This window comes from Hyperolius riggenbachi, chromosome 11 (genome assembly GCF_040937935.1).
Source record: "Hyperolius riggenbachi isolate aHypRig1 chromosome 11, aHypRig1.pri, whole genome shotgun sequence".
NCBI lineage: Eukaryota > Metazoa > Chordata > Amphibia > Anura > Hyperoliidae > Hyperolius > Hyperolius riggenbachi.
In genome coordinates this window covers 10282925-10301603 of record NC_090656.1, presented here as the reverse complement: position 1 = coordinate 10301603, position 18679 = coordinate 10282925, and the positions used below count along the sequence as shown (strand labels likewise).

At 44.3% G+C, this 18679-nt stretch overlaps 1 protein-coding gene across 1 annotated transcript in view; it reads right to left on the bottom strand.

The window, feature by feature from the left end:
* The window catches only part of LOC137538541 (fatty acyl-CoA hydrolase precursor, medium chain-like), a 63705-nt gene that overhangs the window by 24540 nt on the left and 20486 nt on the right, over positions 1-18679 (bottom strand). The window contains exons 4-7 of the mRNA XM_068260777.1: positions 15709-15842; positions 9942-10095; positions 8848-8961; positions 606-710 (exon numbers count right to left, since the gene is read on the bottom strand). Of these exons, the coding sequence (XP_068116878.1) occupies positions 606-710; positions 8848-8961; positions 9942-10095; positions 15709-15842 (507 nt within the window). The remainder of the gene's footprint in view (positions 1-605; positions 711-8847; positions 8962-9941; positions 10096-15708; positions 15843-18679) is intronic.

Below are 18679 nucleotides of genomic sequence, written 5' to 3'. Positions count from 1 at the left end.
TTTGCCGGAATTCCGCATTATTCTGCATTCCGGTTTGACGTTTTCCGGATTCCGCGGAACAATGCGGAAACCGCAATTCCGGCGGAATTTCGGTATTTTAGCTTCTGCGGAATTCGGAAGCTCATGCCTGATTACCACCACCACCTAAAGCCTCAGCCCAACTCTCCTCTTAGTGCATAAACTGAACCCCCACCTAATGCCTAAAACCCTAATACACTCTTTTTAGTGCCCAAACCGCCCTCCACCATTACTACCACCACTACCAACACCTAAAGCCTAACCCTAACACTCCTGCTAATGCCTAATCCAAACCACGCCCCCCCTTTCCCTTAACTTATTCCTAACCCCCCCTAAACCAAACTCACCTATCCAAAGCCTAACCCTAACACTCCTGCTAATGCCTAATCCAAACCACGCCCCCCCTTTCCCTTAACTTATTCCTAACCCCCCCCCTAAACCCAACTCACCTATCTAAAGTCTAACCCTAATCCACACTCTAAGTGCCTAAACCTAAATCTCCCTACCCACCACTAAACGTCTAAACTGAACCTTGTAACCCCAGAGCGTAAATGAACATGAGTTGTAGCCAATTATATGACCTTTACCTTTATGACCAGACCCTGAGAAATGGCGCTGATCTCTGCTTCCGATTTCTTCCTCAAACAGTCCACCAGCGAGGCTGCGTCACAGGATGAGAGGTTGGCGACAAGCTGCAATACAGAAGCGCTATTATACTGTACCTATCATTTTTGTTTTTATTATTACTACTAGCAAATATGTGCTCCCAGAGAGAGTCCGTAATGATGGTTTGATCTTTAAGCAGCCCATACACTCAGCCGATTTTCTGGCCGACCGATCGATCGCGATCGATCGATCGATCGCAAATCGGTTGGCCAATCGACCGATCGACGGCCGATTTCGATCGATTTCGATGGATTTCCATCGAACTTGCAGGGTGGAAAATTTAGGTCGATCTGATGAGATTGCTTATCAGTTTGCATTGGCCTTAATGGAAATCTGATGGCAAAAAAATGCCATCAGATCGAATTTCAACAGATTTCAAACTGAAATCTATTGGAATTCTATCCTGGTAAAAAATGTTCTAAAAACGCATCAGATAGATCATCAGATGCATTTCTTATCTGTCTGCTGCCAATCTGACGAGTGTATGGGTACCTTTAGAGGGAGTACATTTTAAAAAAGGTGCCTGTTAAAGCAGCAGGAACAGCCATACTATCCCAGGAAAACACAGGGCCAGTGCTACCATAAAGGCAAAGGGGGCAATTGCCCCAGGGCCCCAGAGCTTGTAGGGCCCCCAGTGGCTACAAGAGGAAAAAAAAATTTTTCAAATCAACCTTATAGAAAATTGATTTTAAAGTTTCAGAGGAAAAAAAATACACATTTAAAAACCAGCCGACTTTAATGGTTAATAGCAAATCCACCTTAAATGCTAGAAACCCTAAATTTTCAGGATATGTTAAGGAGATCATTGGGAATAAGAGGAAAAAACAATTTTTCAAAAAGACCTTATAGTTTTTGAGAAAATCGATTTTGAAATTTTGAAGGAAAAAGGTACACTTTTAAATGCAGTAAATGTCACTTTTAGTAGCAAACCTAATGGTAGTGTAATTTTACATGCTTCAAACGAAAGTGCAATAAATTTCCTGACGGAGTTTCCAGGGGGTCTATACGCAGCCGCAGCGCTTTGGCCAGGGATCGCTATACAGCCGCAATATGGCTGTATGAAGATCCCTGGCATTTTTTTCCTATTTTCCCAATTATTTTTTTATGTTTAGGGTGGTGGAATTTTTTTTCTTTAAATTATGTGGGGTCCCCCTCCTGAAACTTTTTAACCCCTTGTCCCCCATGCAGGCTGGGGTAGCCAGAATGTGGAGTTCTGACCGATTTGGGTTTCACACCCTGACTATACCAGCTGCAAAAAAGGTACCTTAATGCCGATTTTTGTTCAGGGGTATCTGTTGTGGGGGCCCCCCTGGTTTATTTTGCCCAGGGGCCCCATTGTTGCTTAAACCGGCCCTGGGAAAACAAACATATATAAGTAGATAAATATTTGTTCTACTTACATAACAGATGCATTGTACTGTCCACTTTTGATTTTAGTGAATTTTGTACAGTAAATAAAGAAGAGAAAACTGTTCCAGGCAGTTTCCATTTTTACTGCCTATGACTGAAGCCAATCATGATGTAATTTCCTCCCTTAGGGCTCAGCCACACTATAAGCGCTTTTCTGAGCGCTTTGTGATTGATTAGTGCTTTCTGAGCACTTTTTAAAAATCGCTCCCATTCACTTTTATTAAAAATCGCAGTAAAATCCCTGTGATCGTGTACGCAAAAAAAAAATTGCTGCAAATTTTATCGTGATTTTAATGAAATTGAATGGGAGCGATTTTTAAAAAGCGCTCAGAAAGAGGTAATCAATCACAAGCTCTCAGCAAAGCTGTAATAGTGTGTCTGAGCCCTTACTATTTGTTTTTCCTCCTGCCTGAAATGGTGTATGCACTGTCATATCTAGCTTGCTTTGTAAACACATGTGAGTACCGTATAGATCGTATTTCAGCTGCTTATGCAGAGGGGTGATGTGTATTTCCCTTCTCAACCTCATTTCACACTGAACTGCCCTCAGCCAATCAGTGAGGAGCAGCAATATGGGAGGAGAGATAACAAGCTTCCCTCTCCCCAGCAATGTACCAGAATAGAGCCAGGCTGACTGAGATAAGATTCATTACAGCAGACACATTTATGATTACAAAGGAATGCTTGCAATGCAGGGTCAGGTTGTAGACTGCATAATAAACACCGAGAAGTGGATAAATGGAATTTGATTGTATGGCTGACAATTCCGCCTTTAAAGAGGAACTGTCGCGAAAATCTTAAAATTTAAAACACATACAAATAAGAAGTATGTTTCCCCCAGAGTAAAATGAGCCATAAATTACCTCTCTCCTATGTTGCTGTCACTTACAGTAAGTAGTAGAAATCTGACAGTACCAACAGATTTTGGACTAGCCCATTTTTTCATAGGGGGGTTCTCAGGGTTTTCTGTATTTTTAAAAGCGCTTGGTGAATGGCAGTTGCTCCATCCAACTGCCAAAACAGTGTACAGCGAGCAGGGAGGCTGGCCAGCATGTTTGTATTAATCATTTTCAAAGAATGTCTTTATACAAAGTAAAGGCCATGCTGGGAATCGCCCATGAAGAGATGGACTAGCCCAAAACCTGTCAGTAATGTCAGATTTCTACTACTTACTGTAAGTGACAGCAACATAGGAGAAAAGTAATTTATGGCTCATTTTACTCTGGGAGAAAATCACTTTTTATTTGTATGTGTTTTAAATTTTAAGATTTTTATGACAGTTCCTCTTTAAGGCTTCTTTCACACATGGGGCAGATTCATGAAGCTGCGCAAACTACATGAGAGCACCGCAAGCTAAATTCAAGGAGGCACGCTACATGTGGTCGTACAGCGTAGCGTGCCTTCCTTAGTTACGTGCGTTGCTTACATAGCAACGCACGTTCTTTTAAATGCCGGCCGCTGCTGTGGAATATCGCGACCATGATGCTTCACTGTTAATTAACATAGTAGCGGCCATGCTAATGAAGTATCACAGTTGCGATATTCTACAGCAGCGACCGGCATTTAAAGGAGCGCACACTGCTATGTAAGCAACGTGCGTAACTAAGGAAGTCACGCTATGCTGCACCACCGCATGTAGCGTACCTCCCTAAGAATTTAGCTTGCGGTGCTGTCACGTTTATTTATATATAGCAAGGAAATGAACAGCGCTACTTAAAAACAGACTAGTGCCTACCTGCAAAAGAGGGCAAGCCCCACTTGTGGGATATAATACACACCGAGCACACACATAACCTGTCTACCACTGGAGGATGTTGGTTTCCTGTAACAGCTTGCATGCAACCTATTAAGTACTCGTCCCTCCCACTGCGAAGAAGTCGATCCTCCATGGGAGGGGCCTAACACTAACTAAATCCTAACCTATGTATATGCATAGCCTGGGTGCGGCTAATCAAGTAAATTCGAAAATTGAAAATTGCGCAAAAGGTGGATCAGCGCAACACCAGGCCGCCTCCGAATGGCCTCCAATCAGAGGTGCGCTGAGCCCCCCCAGAAACTACAAACGCACCTTGAACCCAAACAGAAGCTCTTTGGTGTATATGCAGAGCTTCTGTTTGGGTTCAAGGTGCGTTTGTAGTTTCTGGGGGGGCTCAGCGCACCTCTGATTGGAGGCCATTCGGAGGCGGCCTGGTGTTGCGCCGATCCACCTTTTGCGCAACGTTTATTTATATATAGAAGCTCTCAAGGGCAGGGCTCACTCCCCCTTTTGTGTCTTGAAAAGTATTATACATTTTATTGATCATGTTGCTTTTATCACTGTCATTGCCAATTCTGTGTTTTGTATTCTGTACTTTGTACAATCTTTGTATTTTGTCACTAATTAGTATTAGTTATACAAGTATCCTACCTAATAAAACCTAAGTGTCTCTGCGTCCCATGTCCGTGTGTGTGTGTGTGTGTGTGTGTGTGTGTCTGCATTTGGGCTACTGCGCATGTGCCACAGGGACAGCTGTTGTTGGGACAGGATTAGGACAGCTAGGGGGCCGGCCAGGCAGGCTGTGTGCACGAACGTGCGCAGTGGCGGTGGTGCACGCGAGCTGACAAGTGGCGGTGGTGACAGACCTAGAGCTCGTTATTAAACGGGCTAAGGTCACTAGTCTTGTATTATATTGCAGTATAATATTGTCTGTATTATTATGTATCCCATGTTCATTTCTTACTTTGTATAGCGCCACAGAATATTTTGGCGCTTTATAAATCAATAATAATAATAATAATAGATAAATAACATCTCCTTTGTAATAATAAAGCCTGATGTATAGTTGTGTCTTTAATAGGGACACACTGATTGCTATTAGACTAAGAGGAGCCCCAGGCCCCCCCAACACCTCAATCTCCAGTTATCTGGCTTGCAGTCACTGACTTTTCTTATTTCACTCTGCTTCAATCACAATAGGGGAATGATAGCTGAGTGAGTTGTGCGTCTCCTTCCTACACTGCGCACTGAGGCTGGAGCCTATCTCGCCTCTGCCTCAGCCCCACCCTACGCCCCTCCTACACTGCACCCTGAGGCTGGAGCCTCTCTCGCCTCTGCCCCGCCCTGCGCCCCCTCCTACACTGCGCCTTGAGGCTGGAGCCTCTCTCGCCTTTGCCCCGGCCCAGCCCTGCTCTGGTAAATCTTATTATACAGATGACATGCTGGGGTATTCCGGTTAACAATGACAGGCTGAAATGGGTAGAGTGTCAGCTTCCTGGCCAGGAGCTTTTTTTGTTCCCAAAATCAGATGTCATCTTAATAATATAGCTTTAAAATTCCTAAGCTTTGGCAGTGATGAGATGCCTTCTATGTCACATAATTTCAATCAACAAGATTGTAATATGCAAATCAGAGGATTCGGAGTCAAGAAGTTGGCATAATCCTAAACTGAGGAGTCGGAGTTGGAGCCAGAGGATTTTTGTACCCACTCCACAGCCATGATGCAAAGTGCGGCTCATAGCCATGCTCTGCATAGCGGTCAACCCTGATGCCCACTATTTTATCGGATGCCAGCCGGCGCCCTTTTTACCAGTCATATGCAAATTATATTTATCTCCATGGCTGCGCCCTTCTTACCCTACTTATATTATAGAACACAGGTTTACAAAACCATTCAGAGCATATTCATTTTACAGAACCACGCCACCACCATGCATTTCTATGAGGCTCAGGGCTGGATTTCTGTGAAGGCCACAAAGGCCATGGCCTAGAGCACTAAAATTCAGCAGGGCGCATGACTTGGAGAGCTAAGAGGTCACATATCAAAGTAAATCATCTCTCCTGCTTTGCTCTGGTCTGCCTGAATTCCAGAGATCCCTGCCTCTTTCTCACTTGTGCAGAGTGTGTGTGATGACAGTCAGCATCTACTGTCACCTGATGATCCTGTCCTCTGTATGAGGATTGGAGACAAAAAAGCTGCTGTGAGAAGAAAAATATATGTGCTCAAGTCGCAGAACTTTGGAGTTCGGATTAGTTTCTTCATACACACATTCACGGACAGGAATTATCAGTTCTCTTCTCCCCCTGACTGATGTTAGTTTATTACTGGTCAGTCCTGTTAAAGACCTCAGACCTGTTGTTTTTTCCTAGGGCATGACAGCAACATTTTTTGTGCTACAGTTTAACTCTTTCCTGACTTTATTTTAGTAGATGCAAAGAATTGTACTGTGTTAGCCATCAGTGAAAGAAGGATGTTTTGAAACAGGATGACAACTGTATTACATTTATATTTAGAAAATACATCCTATGCATCTCCTGCTGACTGTATATATAGCTGTGTGCTCTAACATCTTGTATACAGAAATAAAGTCTAAAGACGGCTCATTAGCCAAAGCAGGAGCAGGGAACCTTGGGAGCCAGATGTGGCTCTTTTGATGGGTACATTTGGCTCACAGTTAGTGGTTGATTCACTAAGCTACACTGCTCAAGCAGCGCAGCTTAGTGTGGCAACACAAGTAAAATGTTCAAAGTAGGCACACTACTGCTGTAGCATGCGCCACTAACTTACTTGCGCTACCCCAAAACTAACAGCCGCTCCAATTGTCCCACTCTGTATCCTGTCAGGTCCAGTGACTTTGCAGGATGAGATTCATGCAAGTTGACTGGCCCAATAGGCTGCCTCCTACAAAGTGAATCAACCCCCAAATCAACTAGTTAGTTGTACAAGCTGTTAGTCGGTATTTCTCCTGTCTGGCTCTTGGGGAAATTGCTGATGTTGCTGAAACCCAAGAGAAGCTGAAGACATGCCTGACACTTCCACTGCCCGGCGGATCAACTGTGTATACCTTACCATGGCAACAGGGACGTGAGCCCTCTGCTGCGCATGTGCACTGTCCCAGTTTGAAACATATTGTATGGCTTTCACAGAATTACATTTTAAAAATATGTGGCGTTTATGGCTCTCTCAGCCAAAAAGGTTCCTGACCCCTTAACCAAAGGCTCACTGTATTTCTTTTCAGTTAGCCAATAAATAGTATCATTCTGTTTCACAAACTTCCTGCTGACTGATCTTAACTCTCGCATCCAAGACTTCTCACGGGCTGTCCCTCTCCTTTGGAACTCCCTCCCTCAGCCGGTTCGTCATGCCACGAGTCTGGAAACCTTCAAACGTACTCTGAAAACACACCTGTTCAGACAAGCCTATAATTTGCTCTAGGCAGCACTGAAGGCACACTGGCTCACCCACTAATCCTTGTGTTTCCTTCCCTTTTGTTTCCTCCCCACTACCCTCTAGATTGTAAGCCCGCAAGGGCAGGGACCTCCTCCTAGTGTTTCTCATACTGCTGTTATTTTAACATATGTACATGTACCAACTACATATCAACTATGTATGTATCTATATTTATTCTATTCAATGTCATGACTGTACAGTGTCTTGTATTTCTTATGTATATTTGTTCCCCATTATTTGTTTGTATTATGTACAGCGCTACAGAAGATGCTGGCGCTATATAAATAAAAAATAATAATAATAATAACTTGCCCTAAGTGCTAAATGCTCACTGTGTAAAGTACACCTGAGCTTATGCTAGGTACACACAATGCAATTTACTGACAAATTTACTGTCAGAGCGACCATTTCCAACATGTCCAATCTGCTTTCCAATCGATATTCTGAATGATTGTTCATAGAAGTGAACAGAAATTCAATCAAAAATTTGATCAGAAATCAGATCAGACATGTTGGAAATAATTGATCTGACAGTAAATTTGTCAGAAAATTGCATCATGTGTACCTAGCATTACTCTACATCTATGCCAGGGTGTGTAGTGTCGGATCCTTCTACTTACCTGGTCTGTGGTTTGGATGGGCTTCTCTTAATTGCTCTGTCACCTGTTTGTGGCTCTGACTGGCTCTGACTGCAGCTAGTCGCAAAAAGAACTAAGAAGCAGCGCATGCTCTGTCCACTCGGGCTCCTTGTAATTGTAACACCCCAATAACCTCAACCACTAAGGCCCGCTGCTTGGGGGTTATACTTGACTCAGAGCTCTCCTTTAAACCTCACATTGCCTCATTAACCACCACCTGCTATTTTCAGCTCAAAAATATATTCCGTATCTGTCCCTTCCTCACACAAGAGGCCACCAAAATGCTTGTTCATGCCTTAATCATCTCCCGCCTAGACTACTGCAACACCCTGCTCTGTAGTCTACCACAAAAAAGGCTAGCACCTCTCCAATCTCTTCTAAATTCAGCAGCCCGCCTCATTCACCTCTCCACACGCTCTTCCGATGCAGCCCCACTGTGCCGTTCTCTCCACTGGTTACCCATTACCCAGAGGATCCAGTTCAAACTCCTGACTCTAACATACAAAGCCCTCCACGAGTTGTCTCCTCCATACATCTCCTCACTAATCTCAAGATATTGTCCCTCCCGCAACCTTCGCTCCTCCCAAGAAATTCTCCTGGCCTCGAAGCTGATCACCTCCTCTCATGCTCGCATCCAGGACTTTACACGAGGATCACCCCTTATCTGGAACTCTCTTCCACGGCCTGTACGTCATGCTAAGGAGCAAAGCAGCAAAACCGAGAGGAGCCCATTCAAACCATTGATCACTAGTCAGAATGGGGGGAGGGGGGCAGTTGGTGACAGCGGGCCTAGGGAGCTGGAAAGTAAAAATCCGGATCTGATGAGGCTCGTTTACATGCATGTATATAAAATGTACGGCTAGGAACATAGGCTGTTTAGTATTCTGGTGTGCGTGGAAAATACTCACATTACGGATTTTGCTGATGTCTTTATCTTTCTTATCTTCAAAGAGAAATGAATCAACCACCCCACTCTCAGCAATCCCTCTGTGGAACAGGCCTCGGGCTAATGGCGACAGCATCTGTGGTAAAATGACAGGAGGGCCCTGTCAGGTTATGACAAAAAGGACACAAGCAGGGTCGGCGTTACCAAAAGGGCAACCTTGGAAATTGCCCCAGTGCCCCCAAGTGCTGCCAAGGCCCCCCCCCCCCTCTGTGTCCCCTCCTATCCTTCTGTACCTCTGTGCGCCTAATCCAGTCCTTTTGTGCCTCCTCCTGTCATGTGTTTCCCCCTGTCATTATGTGCCTCCTCTGTGCCCCCATCCATAATCCTGTAAAAAATGCCGAACAAGTTATCCTGTGCTTCCTTCCCTGGTCATCCTTTGCCCCCTCAGGGCCTCCTCCTGTCATCTGGTGCTCCCTCTGTGTTTCCCCCTGTCATGTGCCCCCCCGCCTCCCCGGTGATCCTCAGTGCCCCTTCAGAATTCTGTGTCTAACCTCAGAGATGCCTCTAGCTATGTTGTCATTACAGGCGAGAAAACCTGGCACAGGCAGGGCAGGGCTATGGGAAGATGGTGCCTGAAGGCCCGAAGACCTGTACTGGAGACACAAATAGTGTCCAGTGCAGGGCTTCAGACGCCATCTTCCCATAGCCCTGCTCTGCCTGCCTGAAGCCTGAGGTGAGCTGTGGGCTGCGGGGAGTGAACTGGCGCGGAGTCTATTAGATACCACAAGCTAGTTCACCACCTGGGGGTCCCACAATCTGGTGGGGGTGGGGGGGCACAGTCCACCCTCCCTTCCTCCCCACAAACACAAAGCACTTTAGGCGACTGCCTGCCTAACCAGGCGACCGCCTAACTGGACCAGGCGCCCCTGCCTTACCTTGTTATTCTGTGTCCCCCTGCCATCCTGTGCCTCCTCCTGTCTTTCTGTGACCCCTCTGAAGCCCCATCACCACCACCGCTAGCCTAAAAGTGTATCACTCAGCATGACGCACAACCACAGCATGAGCCAAATGACAACATCTCTCTGACACTCCAAGAGAAAGTTGTTTGGAACTTACCAGTGCTGAGACACTGAATCCACCAGCCGATTCACCAAATACAGTCACAGACTTGGGGTCCCCTCCGAAGCTCTCGATGTTGTCCCGCACCCACTCCAGAGCCTTCACCTGGTCCAGTAACCCGTAGTTTCCTGTGTCCTGTCCATCCTCAGAGCTGACAAATGGCAAACCATAGTATTTCAACATAAATCCAGGCACATGACAAAACCCAGGAGGCCTCTACTTTCAGATCAAAAACCAGGCAGCTGAAAGTTTCATTTTATAAAGAACCATGGCTCTCTGGATGCGTACCTATGAATTCGCCACCGGGAGAGTTGGGCACGGGATACAGCCGATATACAACTCGCCTTGTTCCTGCACAAGTCCCGGCAGTGTTAATTACTATTCCCCCTCCAGGCCCACATGAATGGTGGGAGAATGATGTAATTCGGCTTCCAGCTATTGCTGGCGGATGAATTACAGGGTTTTAAGTCACTTCAGCTCCGTCTTCTGACAGCGCCAAAGTTACTCCATGTGCACCTCTATAGCCGTAATTCCTATTACGGTCTATGTTGGTGCCGGCTGCACCCAAATCTCCTGCGCTGTATAGGCCGTGTTCGTCTCCAGATAACAGCTATAGGTTAATGGAGAGCCAGAATCCCCAGGAGATTGAGTTTAAGAGAGCGCACTTGTTTGAACCGTGCACATTTTGGCAGCACAAACGTGCACAGCCATACTGGCTAATATAGTCAATGGCCCATGGAATTTTTGAAGATCTTTCACATTTGTCTGCATTCCATGTGCCCATTTTTTACCATGTTTTAAATTGGACAGCCTTCAGTTTTGTTTTTTTCTGCACGATGCATGCGTGTCCAGTTCGAAATATGTTTTGTCATGCAAATGTGAACGAACATAGAAAATCGCAAGTCGAAAATGTGAAATGCCCTTGAAAACAGAAGGACAAGAGTGCCCCCTGCCTAAAAGGGATTTAAAAGTCCTTTGTTAAAAGACTAGTTAATACTAAATTAGTAGCCGTTGGGCACGTGCAAGTCCATAACTGAGCCTAAATGTGAGAATTGGATGGTTATTTATACATTCAGTATCTGATGAGTTGACCAATTGAACATGAGGGTCATATCACTTGAGAATGGGGGTACGGTATTTTTAGATTTGTATTATTAATTTATGAATATTGCAAGTTTTATGCAAATTTATGAATACTGCAAGTTGTATGCAAAGTTTAGTTTTTGCTTTATTACACTGATTGTATGTTAATTTAACACTAAAACCTGGTACACACTTTCAAATATGATTGGGCAATCACTAAACAATTTTAGCACTTCCATGTAGTATAAGGGTTTTCCTACATAATCTGTATTCAATATCTGTTGACCATCATACTACATGGAGGTAGTGATTGGCCAATAATAATTGAATAAGTGTGTACCAGGCTTAAGAATGAGGGCACTTTAGTATTAGATTTATATATGCAGTTTATGAATAGTGCAAGTTTAATGTAACTGTATGAATACTGCAAGTTGTATGCAATTTTTTTTTCTTTCCTAGATTACACTGATTGTATGTTAACCTTTTCAGCCTATAGTGTTGTTCACCTTATGCATCCGAGCAACTTTCACCTCCCATTCATTCGCCAATAACTTTATCACTACTTATCACAATGAAATGATCTATATCTTGTTTTTCCGCCACTAATTAGGCTTTCTTTGGGTGGTACATTTTGCTAAGAATTATTTTATTCTCAAATCCATTTTAACAGGAAGATTAAGAAAGAAATGGAAAAAAAATCATTATTTCTCAGTTTTTGGCCATTATAGTTTGAAATTAATACATGCTACCATAATTAAAACCCATGTTTTTTATTTGCCCCGGTTATTACACTGTTTAAATTATGTCCCTATCACAATGTATGGCGCCAATATTTTATTTGGAAATAAAGGTGCATTTTTTCAATTTTCGTCTACCACTATTTACAAGCTTATAATTTGAAACAGTATATTAATAAACTCTCTTGACATGCATATTCAAAAAGTTCAGACCCTTAGGTAACTATTTATGTTTTTTTTATATTGTAATTTTTTTATTTTTTTTATTAAAAATTTTATTTGGGTCATTTTTGGTGTGGGTGGTAAACAGCTAATTTCAAATGTAATAAATGTATTTATTTAATAAAAAATGTATGTGGATGTAGTTTTACTATTTGGCCACAAGATGGCCACAGTAAAAAATTAATGGAAGCATTAGGAGTACGGGAAACTTTTTTTTCTGCAGAAAGACCACAGCCTCTGACAAGAGGCCGTCGTTTTTCTGCGGGGGACTTAGATCAACGAATGGGAATTACATTCATATTCATTGATCTTGGGGCTAATGGCAGGCGGCGGGAGCACGTGCGATCGTGCGCACCGCGCACTGGCAGCAGCACAGCCTATCTGGACGGATATATTCGTCCGGATAGGCTTAAGTGGTTAATTTAACACTAAAGGTGGCCACACACCATACGATTTTTTAAATATCTTTTAAATTCAAGATTTGCAATCAGTTTTTCAGACTGATGGTAACATTTGAAAAATCTGACCAATGTACCACACACACGTTATAAAAAAAATTATTGAACACTCAGAATTCACATTCATCAAAAAAAATCCAACATTCTGGATCTTCTTCGAATAAAAACAGGAAATTCGATCAGATTTCTTAAATGCATGATAAAAAAAGCTTTTTATTTTTTTCGGGACAACCGTTCATATTTATTGAATTGGTGGAAAATTGGATCTTTTAATTGTATGGTTTGTGGCCACCCACCTGTAGAATGAGGGCACTTTAGTATTATGCCTGGTACACACCACACAATTTACCATCAGATAGAAGGGTTGAGTAGATAATTTCCGACGGGTCCAATCTGATTTCTGATCAATTTTCCGGTCACTTCTATACAAAATCGATCCGAAAAATGATCTGAAATCAGATCAGACCTTCTAGGAAATCCGTCTATCTGATGGGAAGTTGCGTGGTGTTTACCAGGTGTTACATTTATTTTTGCTATACATGAATAATGTAGTATAGTTGTATGCAAATATATGAAGAGTCAAAACTTATTTATGGATATTTTTGACTAACTTTTGAAAAGAAAAAAAAAATCAAAAAGATAAACAGAACCCGAGGATAGGACACAAGAGCCATGGTCTGTGCACTATGACATGCCTCTGAGACCTTGTGCTGCAGCCGAAAGCCTCCCCCCCTCCCCCTACCCGGGCTCTGCTGTCCCCCCTGCAAAATACAGCCAGACTAGCTAGCCTGCTATTTACCTGGGGCTTGTCACTCCATTACAGGCCTCTCCCCGCCTCCGCTGGCTTCCTCCAATCAGAAGCTGAGCCGCGACCCAGGAAGGCTGGCGGCAGCAGCACAAGGACACAGAGTCATTGCACACAGAATATGCTCCTGTGTCCTATTAAAGGGGGACTGGAGAGAGAGGTATATGGAGGCTGCCATGTTTATTTCCTTTTAGACAATACCAGTTGCCTGGCAGCCCTGCTGATCCTCTGCCTCTAATGCTTTTAGTCACAGCCCCTGAACAAGCATGCAGCAGATCAGGTGTTTCAGACTTTAAAGTCAGATCTGACAAGACTAGCTGCATGCTTGTTTCTGGTGTTATTCAGATACTACTGCAGAGAAATAGTCCAGCAGGGCTGCCAGGCAACAGGTATTGATTAAAAGGAAATAAATATGGCAGCCTCCGTATACCTCTTACTTCAGTTCCCCTTTAAGATTTAAAAATGTCATCTCAGGTTCTCTTTTAGGCTACTTACACACCAAGACGTTGCGTTTTAGGGGACGTTATGATCGCATAACGTGCCCCTAACGCAACACCTGGTGCTCTTAGATGTGGACGTCAGAGTGAGACGCGTTGTGCAGCTCACTCTGGCGTCCGTGATGCGTACTCTTGGACGCATGCAGCATCACGTGGTCCCGCCAGCCAATCGCCGCACAGAGCGGCGCTCCAGAAAGTAAACACTGCACATCACACCATGCAGTGAATATTAATTAGCCATGTGGCTGGCTGAGGAGGAGGAGGGAAGACCTCCTCCTCCAACACTACTGAGCATGTGCGCACAGTCTAACGCGGCTTAGCCGCGCATAACGCCGTAGCATGCAGCACTCTTAATGGACGTGCTGCGTTACAATGTAACGCAACGTGGGCACTGTGAACATCCCATTGATTTTTCATTACTGTGCGGTGGGCTGCGTTACAGGCTGCACTAACGTGCGCCTGTAACGTTTCACTGTGAAAGCAGTCTAAATTAAGCATATAGTACTTAGTATACACTTGAGATAAGTCTTTCGAAAACGAAAGACCAATTTTACCACCTTCATGTAGTATGAGAGCATACTTGCACAGTCTATTCTATTAACCTCCCTGGCAGTCTATTAAAACCGCCAGGGAGCAGCGCAGCACTTAAATATTTTTTTTTTGTATCATGTAGCTAGCCTAGCGCTAGCTACATGATAGCCGCTGTGCAGCAGCATCCCCCCTCCCCTTCCGATCGCCTCCGGCGATCAGAGCAAACAGGAAATCCCGTTCAGAACGGGATTTCCTGTTTGGCTTCCCCGATCGGGATGACGTCACCGACGTCGTGACGTCAGAGGGAGTCCCGATCCTCCCCGTGGGGTCTCGGGGGGGCCCCTCTAACGCAGCGGGTAGCGGCGAATCGGGGGCAAGTTGCGGCGATCGCATTATACACGCAGCTAGCAAAGTGCTAGCTGCGTGCAACAAAAAAAAAAGTATGTAAATCGGCCCACCAGGGCCTGAGCAATCCTCCACGGCGGCTTAGCCCGAACTCAGCTTGGGCTTACTGCCAGGGAGGTTAAAGGGCAGCCGAAGTGAAAATAAACTAATGAAATAAATTATTGTATCTATCTTCCTTCACCTAAAAATTACTTTTTAAGATATTCCACAGTTTTATTTTATGTTTAAATCTACTTTTTAAGTTTTAACTGTTTTATTGTTTTTGCTCAATGACACATTCATTGAAGTATGCCAGAGCCGAAATCTATGAACTATTGAGCTTTTTTATCTCTTTCCTGCTCTCAGAAGCTATTTTCTGCTAGGAAAGTGTTTTATAGTTAGAATTTCTTATCAGTGAGGGTCACATTGTAATCACGTCCTGTCTGAGTCAGGACTGAGTCAGCCACTTACATACCTGATTTTGAACTCATTCAGACAAAGAAAAAAAAGGAACACAGCATAGTTATTAGTGTGCTTGGCACTGTACATATCCATGTCTATCTCATCATGTCACACATCACTTCGGGTATCCTTTAAGCTGAACTCCCCATCAGATAAAAATCTTTGCAAGATCCTGCACACAAAGATGCTGTACACATGCAACAGATCAGTATCTGCAAAAGATCTGTTCCTGCAAAATGCATTCATAGTCTATGATATCTGCAGATCATCATACACACCTTGTTTAACATTCATCTGCAGATCAGATCCACTGGGATGGATTTTGAGATATGCAGACGATTGTCTTTGTGTGCAGCATCTTGCAAAGATTTTTATCTGATGAGTGTACTCAGCGTAATAGAATAGACTGTGTAGGTATGGCTCTCATACTACATGGAAGGTGGTAAAATCGGTCTGTGATCTTTCATTTTCCAAAGACTTTTATCTCAGGTGTGTACTTTATTCAGGACCCATCCCAATGTTATGTGACGGAGTTCTCCCCCGGTGTGTAGGACATCTGTGGGAGATGTTATCAGTTTTTGTTACCTGAGGAACCCCAGCATCCCCAGTCTGTACTGAGGGACGACCACGACCACATCCTCAGAGGCGCAGAGTGCTGAGCCCTCAAACAGGACAGTGCCCCCCATCTGCAGTCCTCCCCCGTGTATGAAAAACATGACCTGCAGACAGGGAGAGACAAAACACACATTATACAAATCTGGCCACTTCTTGGTTACAACGTGCAGACCAGGGGCGTAACTAGCATACCTCCCAACTTTTTGAGATAAGAAAGAGGGACACTTAAGCCACGCCCCTGCCACACCCCTCATCACGCCCTCGTTACACCCCTAGTCACGCAGACTACAAAGATTTCATAAGAAAAATATGTTGTTTTATAATTCAAACCACACTGGTCCTTTCTATCCTGGTCCATTTTCCTTCATATTAACATTTTAAAATTAATATTATATCAATTTAAAGAATGGGAATAAAGTTTAGAGTCAAACACACTTTTTAGTAGAGAAACATATATATTTACATAGAAAGAGGGAGAAAGTCCTTATAGAGGGACAAATGAGGAGGAAAGAGGGACAGAGGGACAGGGCTCCCAAAGAGGGACTGTCCCTCCAAAAGAGGGACAGTTGGGAACTATGAACTAGAAATCACCTATGAGCCAAGTGAGCCCTACATACATACGTTAAAGAGGAACTCCAGTGAAAATAATTTAATATAAAAAGGTGCTTAATTTTTACAATAATTATGTATACATGATTTAGTCAGACTTTGCTCATTGTAAAGTCTTTCCTCTCCCAGATTCACATTCTGACATGTATTACATGGTGACATTGTTACTGTGGGCAGATTATGTAGCTGTTCTAGGTTTAACAGACAGCTATAAACAGCCATTTCCTGTGTGTGTCATTGTTACATTGTGGCAGTTTGCCCAGAGTACCGTACGGTACCAGAGCCTCTTGTGGGAGGGGTTTCAGCACAAAATCAGTCATACAGCGCCCCCTGATGGTCTGTTTGTGAAAATCATTATATTTTTCATGTAAAAGTGGTTATCAGCTACTGATTGGGATAAAGTTCAATTCTTGGTCGGAGTTTCTCTTTAAGCAGCCATGGTCACCAGATAACAATTCATCTGATTTGAGGTCTGAGTGATGGGGAGGCACGGGGGGCAGGCTTGGCAGCGCAGTACAGAGACTGGCACCCATGGTGCTGTGACACCTATGGCATGAGCCATGCCAGCACCCCTCTAGATACACCTCTGACTCCATGGGGGGAGGGGCACCTGTCCACCGCCGCTACCAATCGTTAACAAGCACCCGGCTGGTGCAAGAGAGCATCTGACAGGTGATGACTTCACTGCCATTAACTGCCCGTATGAAAGAAGCCTGAAGGTGGTCGCACAACAAAAAATTAAGTTAATTAAAAATTTTCGGTTGTAAAAAAAAAAGATTTCTTTATCATTCTAGCAAAAATTTAAGGTCAGCTGGTCATACGCTGTCCAATTTTATTGCCCAATTAGACATTCTAATAGACAAAACATCTAATCGATTGTGGATTGAAGTGGATTTAAACATTTACGACCACCGATATCACAATCAATATTATGGGCTAAAATCGATATCAAGACTGATCGGCATTGCTGATCTTTAGTTGGGCATCAAATAAATGATTGATATGTCAAAACAAACCAAATGGAATGGCAACTGAATAGTATATGGCCAGCTTTAGGAGAGCAGGCTGGTATAGCCAGAATTCAAAACCTGGACCGTGTGGGACTCCGCACCCCAGAGCTGGGACAAGGTCCTCCCGCACCCAAGGCAGAGACACCAAAGTGCGCCCCCCCATCCCTCCCACCCCAGCCGTCACACACTGATTGCTATTACACTAAGAGGCCCCTCCCCCATCCCTCCCACCCCAGCCGTCACACACTGATTGCTATTACACTAAGAGGCCCCTCCCCCATCCCTCCCACCCCAGCCGTCACACACTGATTGCTATTACACTAAGAGGCCCCTCCCCCATCCCTCCCACCCCAGCCGTCACACACTGATTGCTATTACACTAAGAGGCTCCTCCTCCATCCCTCCCACCCCAGCGCTCACACACTGATTGCTATTACACTAAGAGGTGCCCCAGGGCCCCCAACACCTTTATCTCTAGTTATCCAGCTTGCAATCACTGCCATGTATCCCCTTTTCTTATTTCTCTCTACTTCAAACACAATAAGGGAATGATAGCTGAGTGAGCTGTGCGCCCCTCCTACACTGCGCCCTGAGGCTGGGGCCTCTCTTGCCTCTGCCTCGGCCTGGCTCTGCCGCACCCTGAGCTATTCCAGTCTGTATGGTCCATTATGTGGGAGGAAGAGAGTGGAGCGGAGACCCACGCTGTGCAGGCTTGGAATTCTGGCTATAACAGCCTGGGTGACAAGGGGGTTAAAAAGGCTTGGGAGATGGGACCCCACGCTGTCCGTTTTCTTAAAATGTATAAAATAAGTATACAGAACTTTGAACTCTGCATATATTATAGTGCACCGCAGCAAAATTACATTTTAGGGCCTATTTCCTATCTGGGCCGAATCTGCAGTGTTTCCCCGCCTACGAGTGGGAGGAGCTGCCTACCTAACAAGTGACTTGCCGACCTGATGACACTGCGGAGAGAATCTGGACGGCATGCTGCATGGCACGGTTTTGCAATTTGGGTTGCAGCTTTGCAGCAGAACGGGAGCCGAAGGGGAATCATAGTGGAAATGAGCCCTGAGGGCTTGTTCACACTATCAGCGTTTACTGATTTTTTTTTAAGCGCTGTTGATTTTTACAAATCACCCTAAAAGCGCTTGTGTAATGATTTCCTATGACAGAGTTCATGTAAGCATTTCGATTTTATTGAAATCGTAAACAGGCTACATGTACAATTTTCTGAGCGCTTTGGGTCAATGGAAGGTATAGGGAACTCGCAAAGCGCTTGAAAAAGTGCCTTGTGTAGCGATTTCCCCAGCGCTTTTATG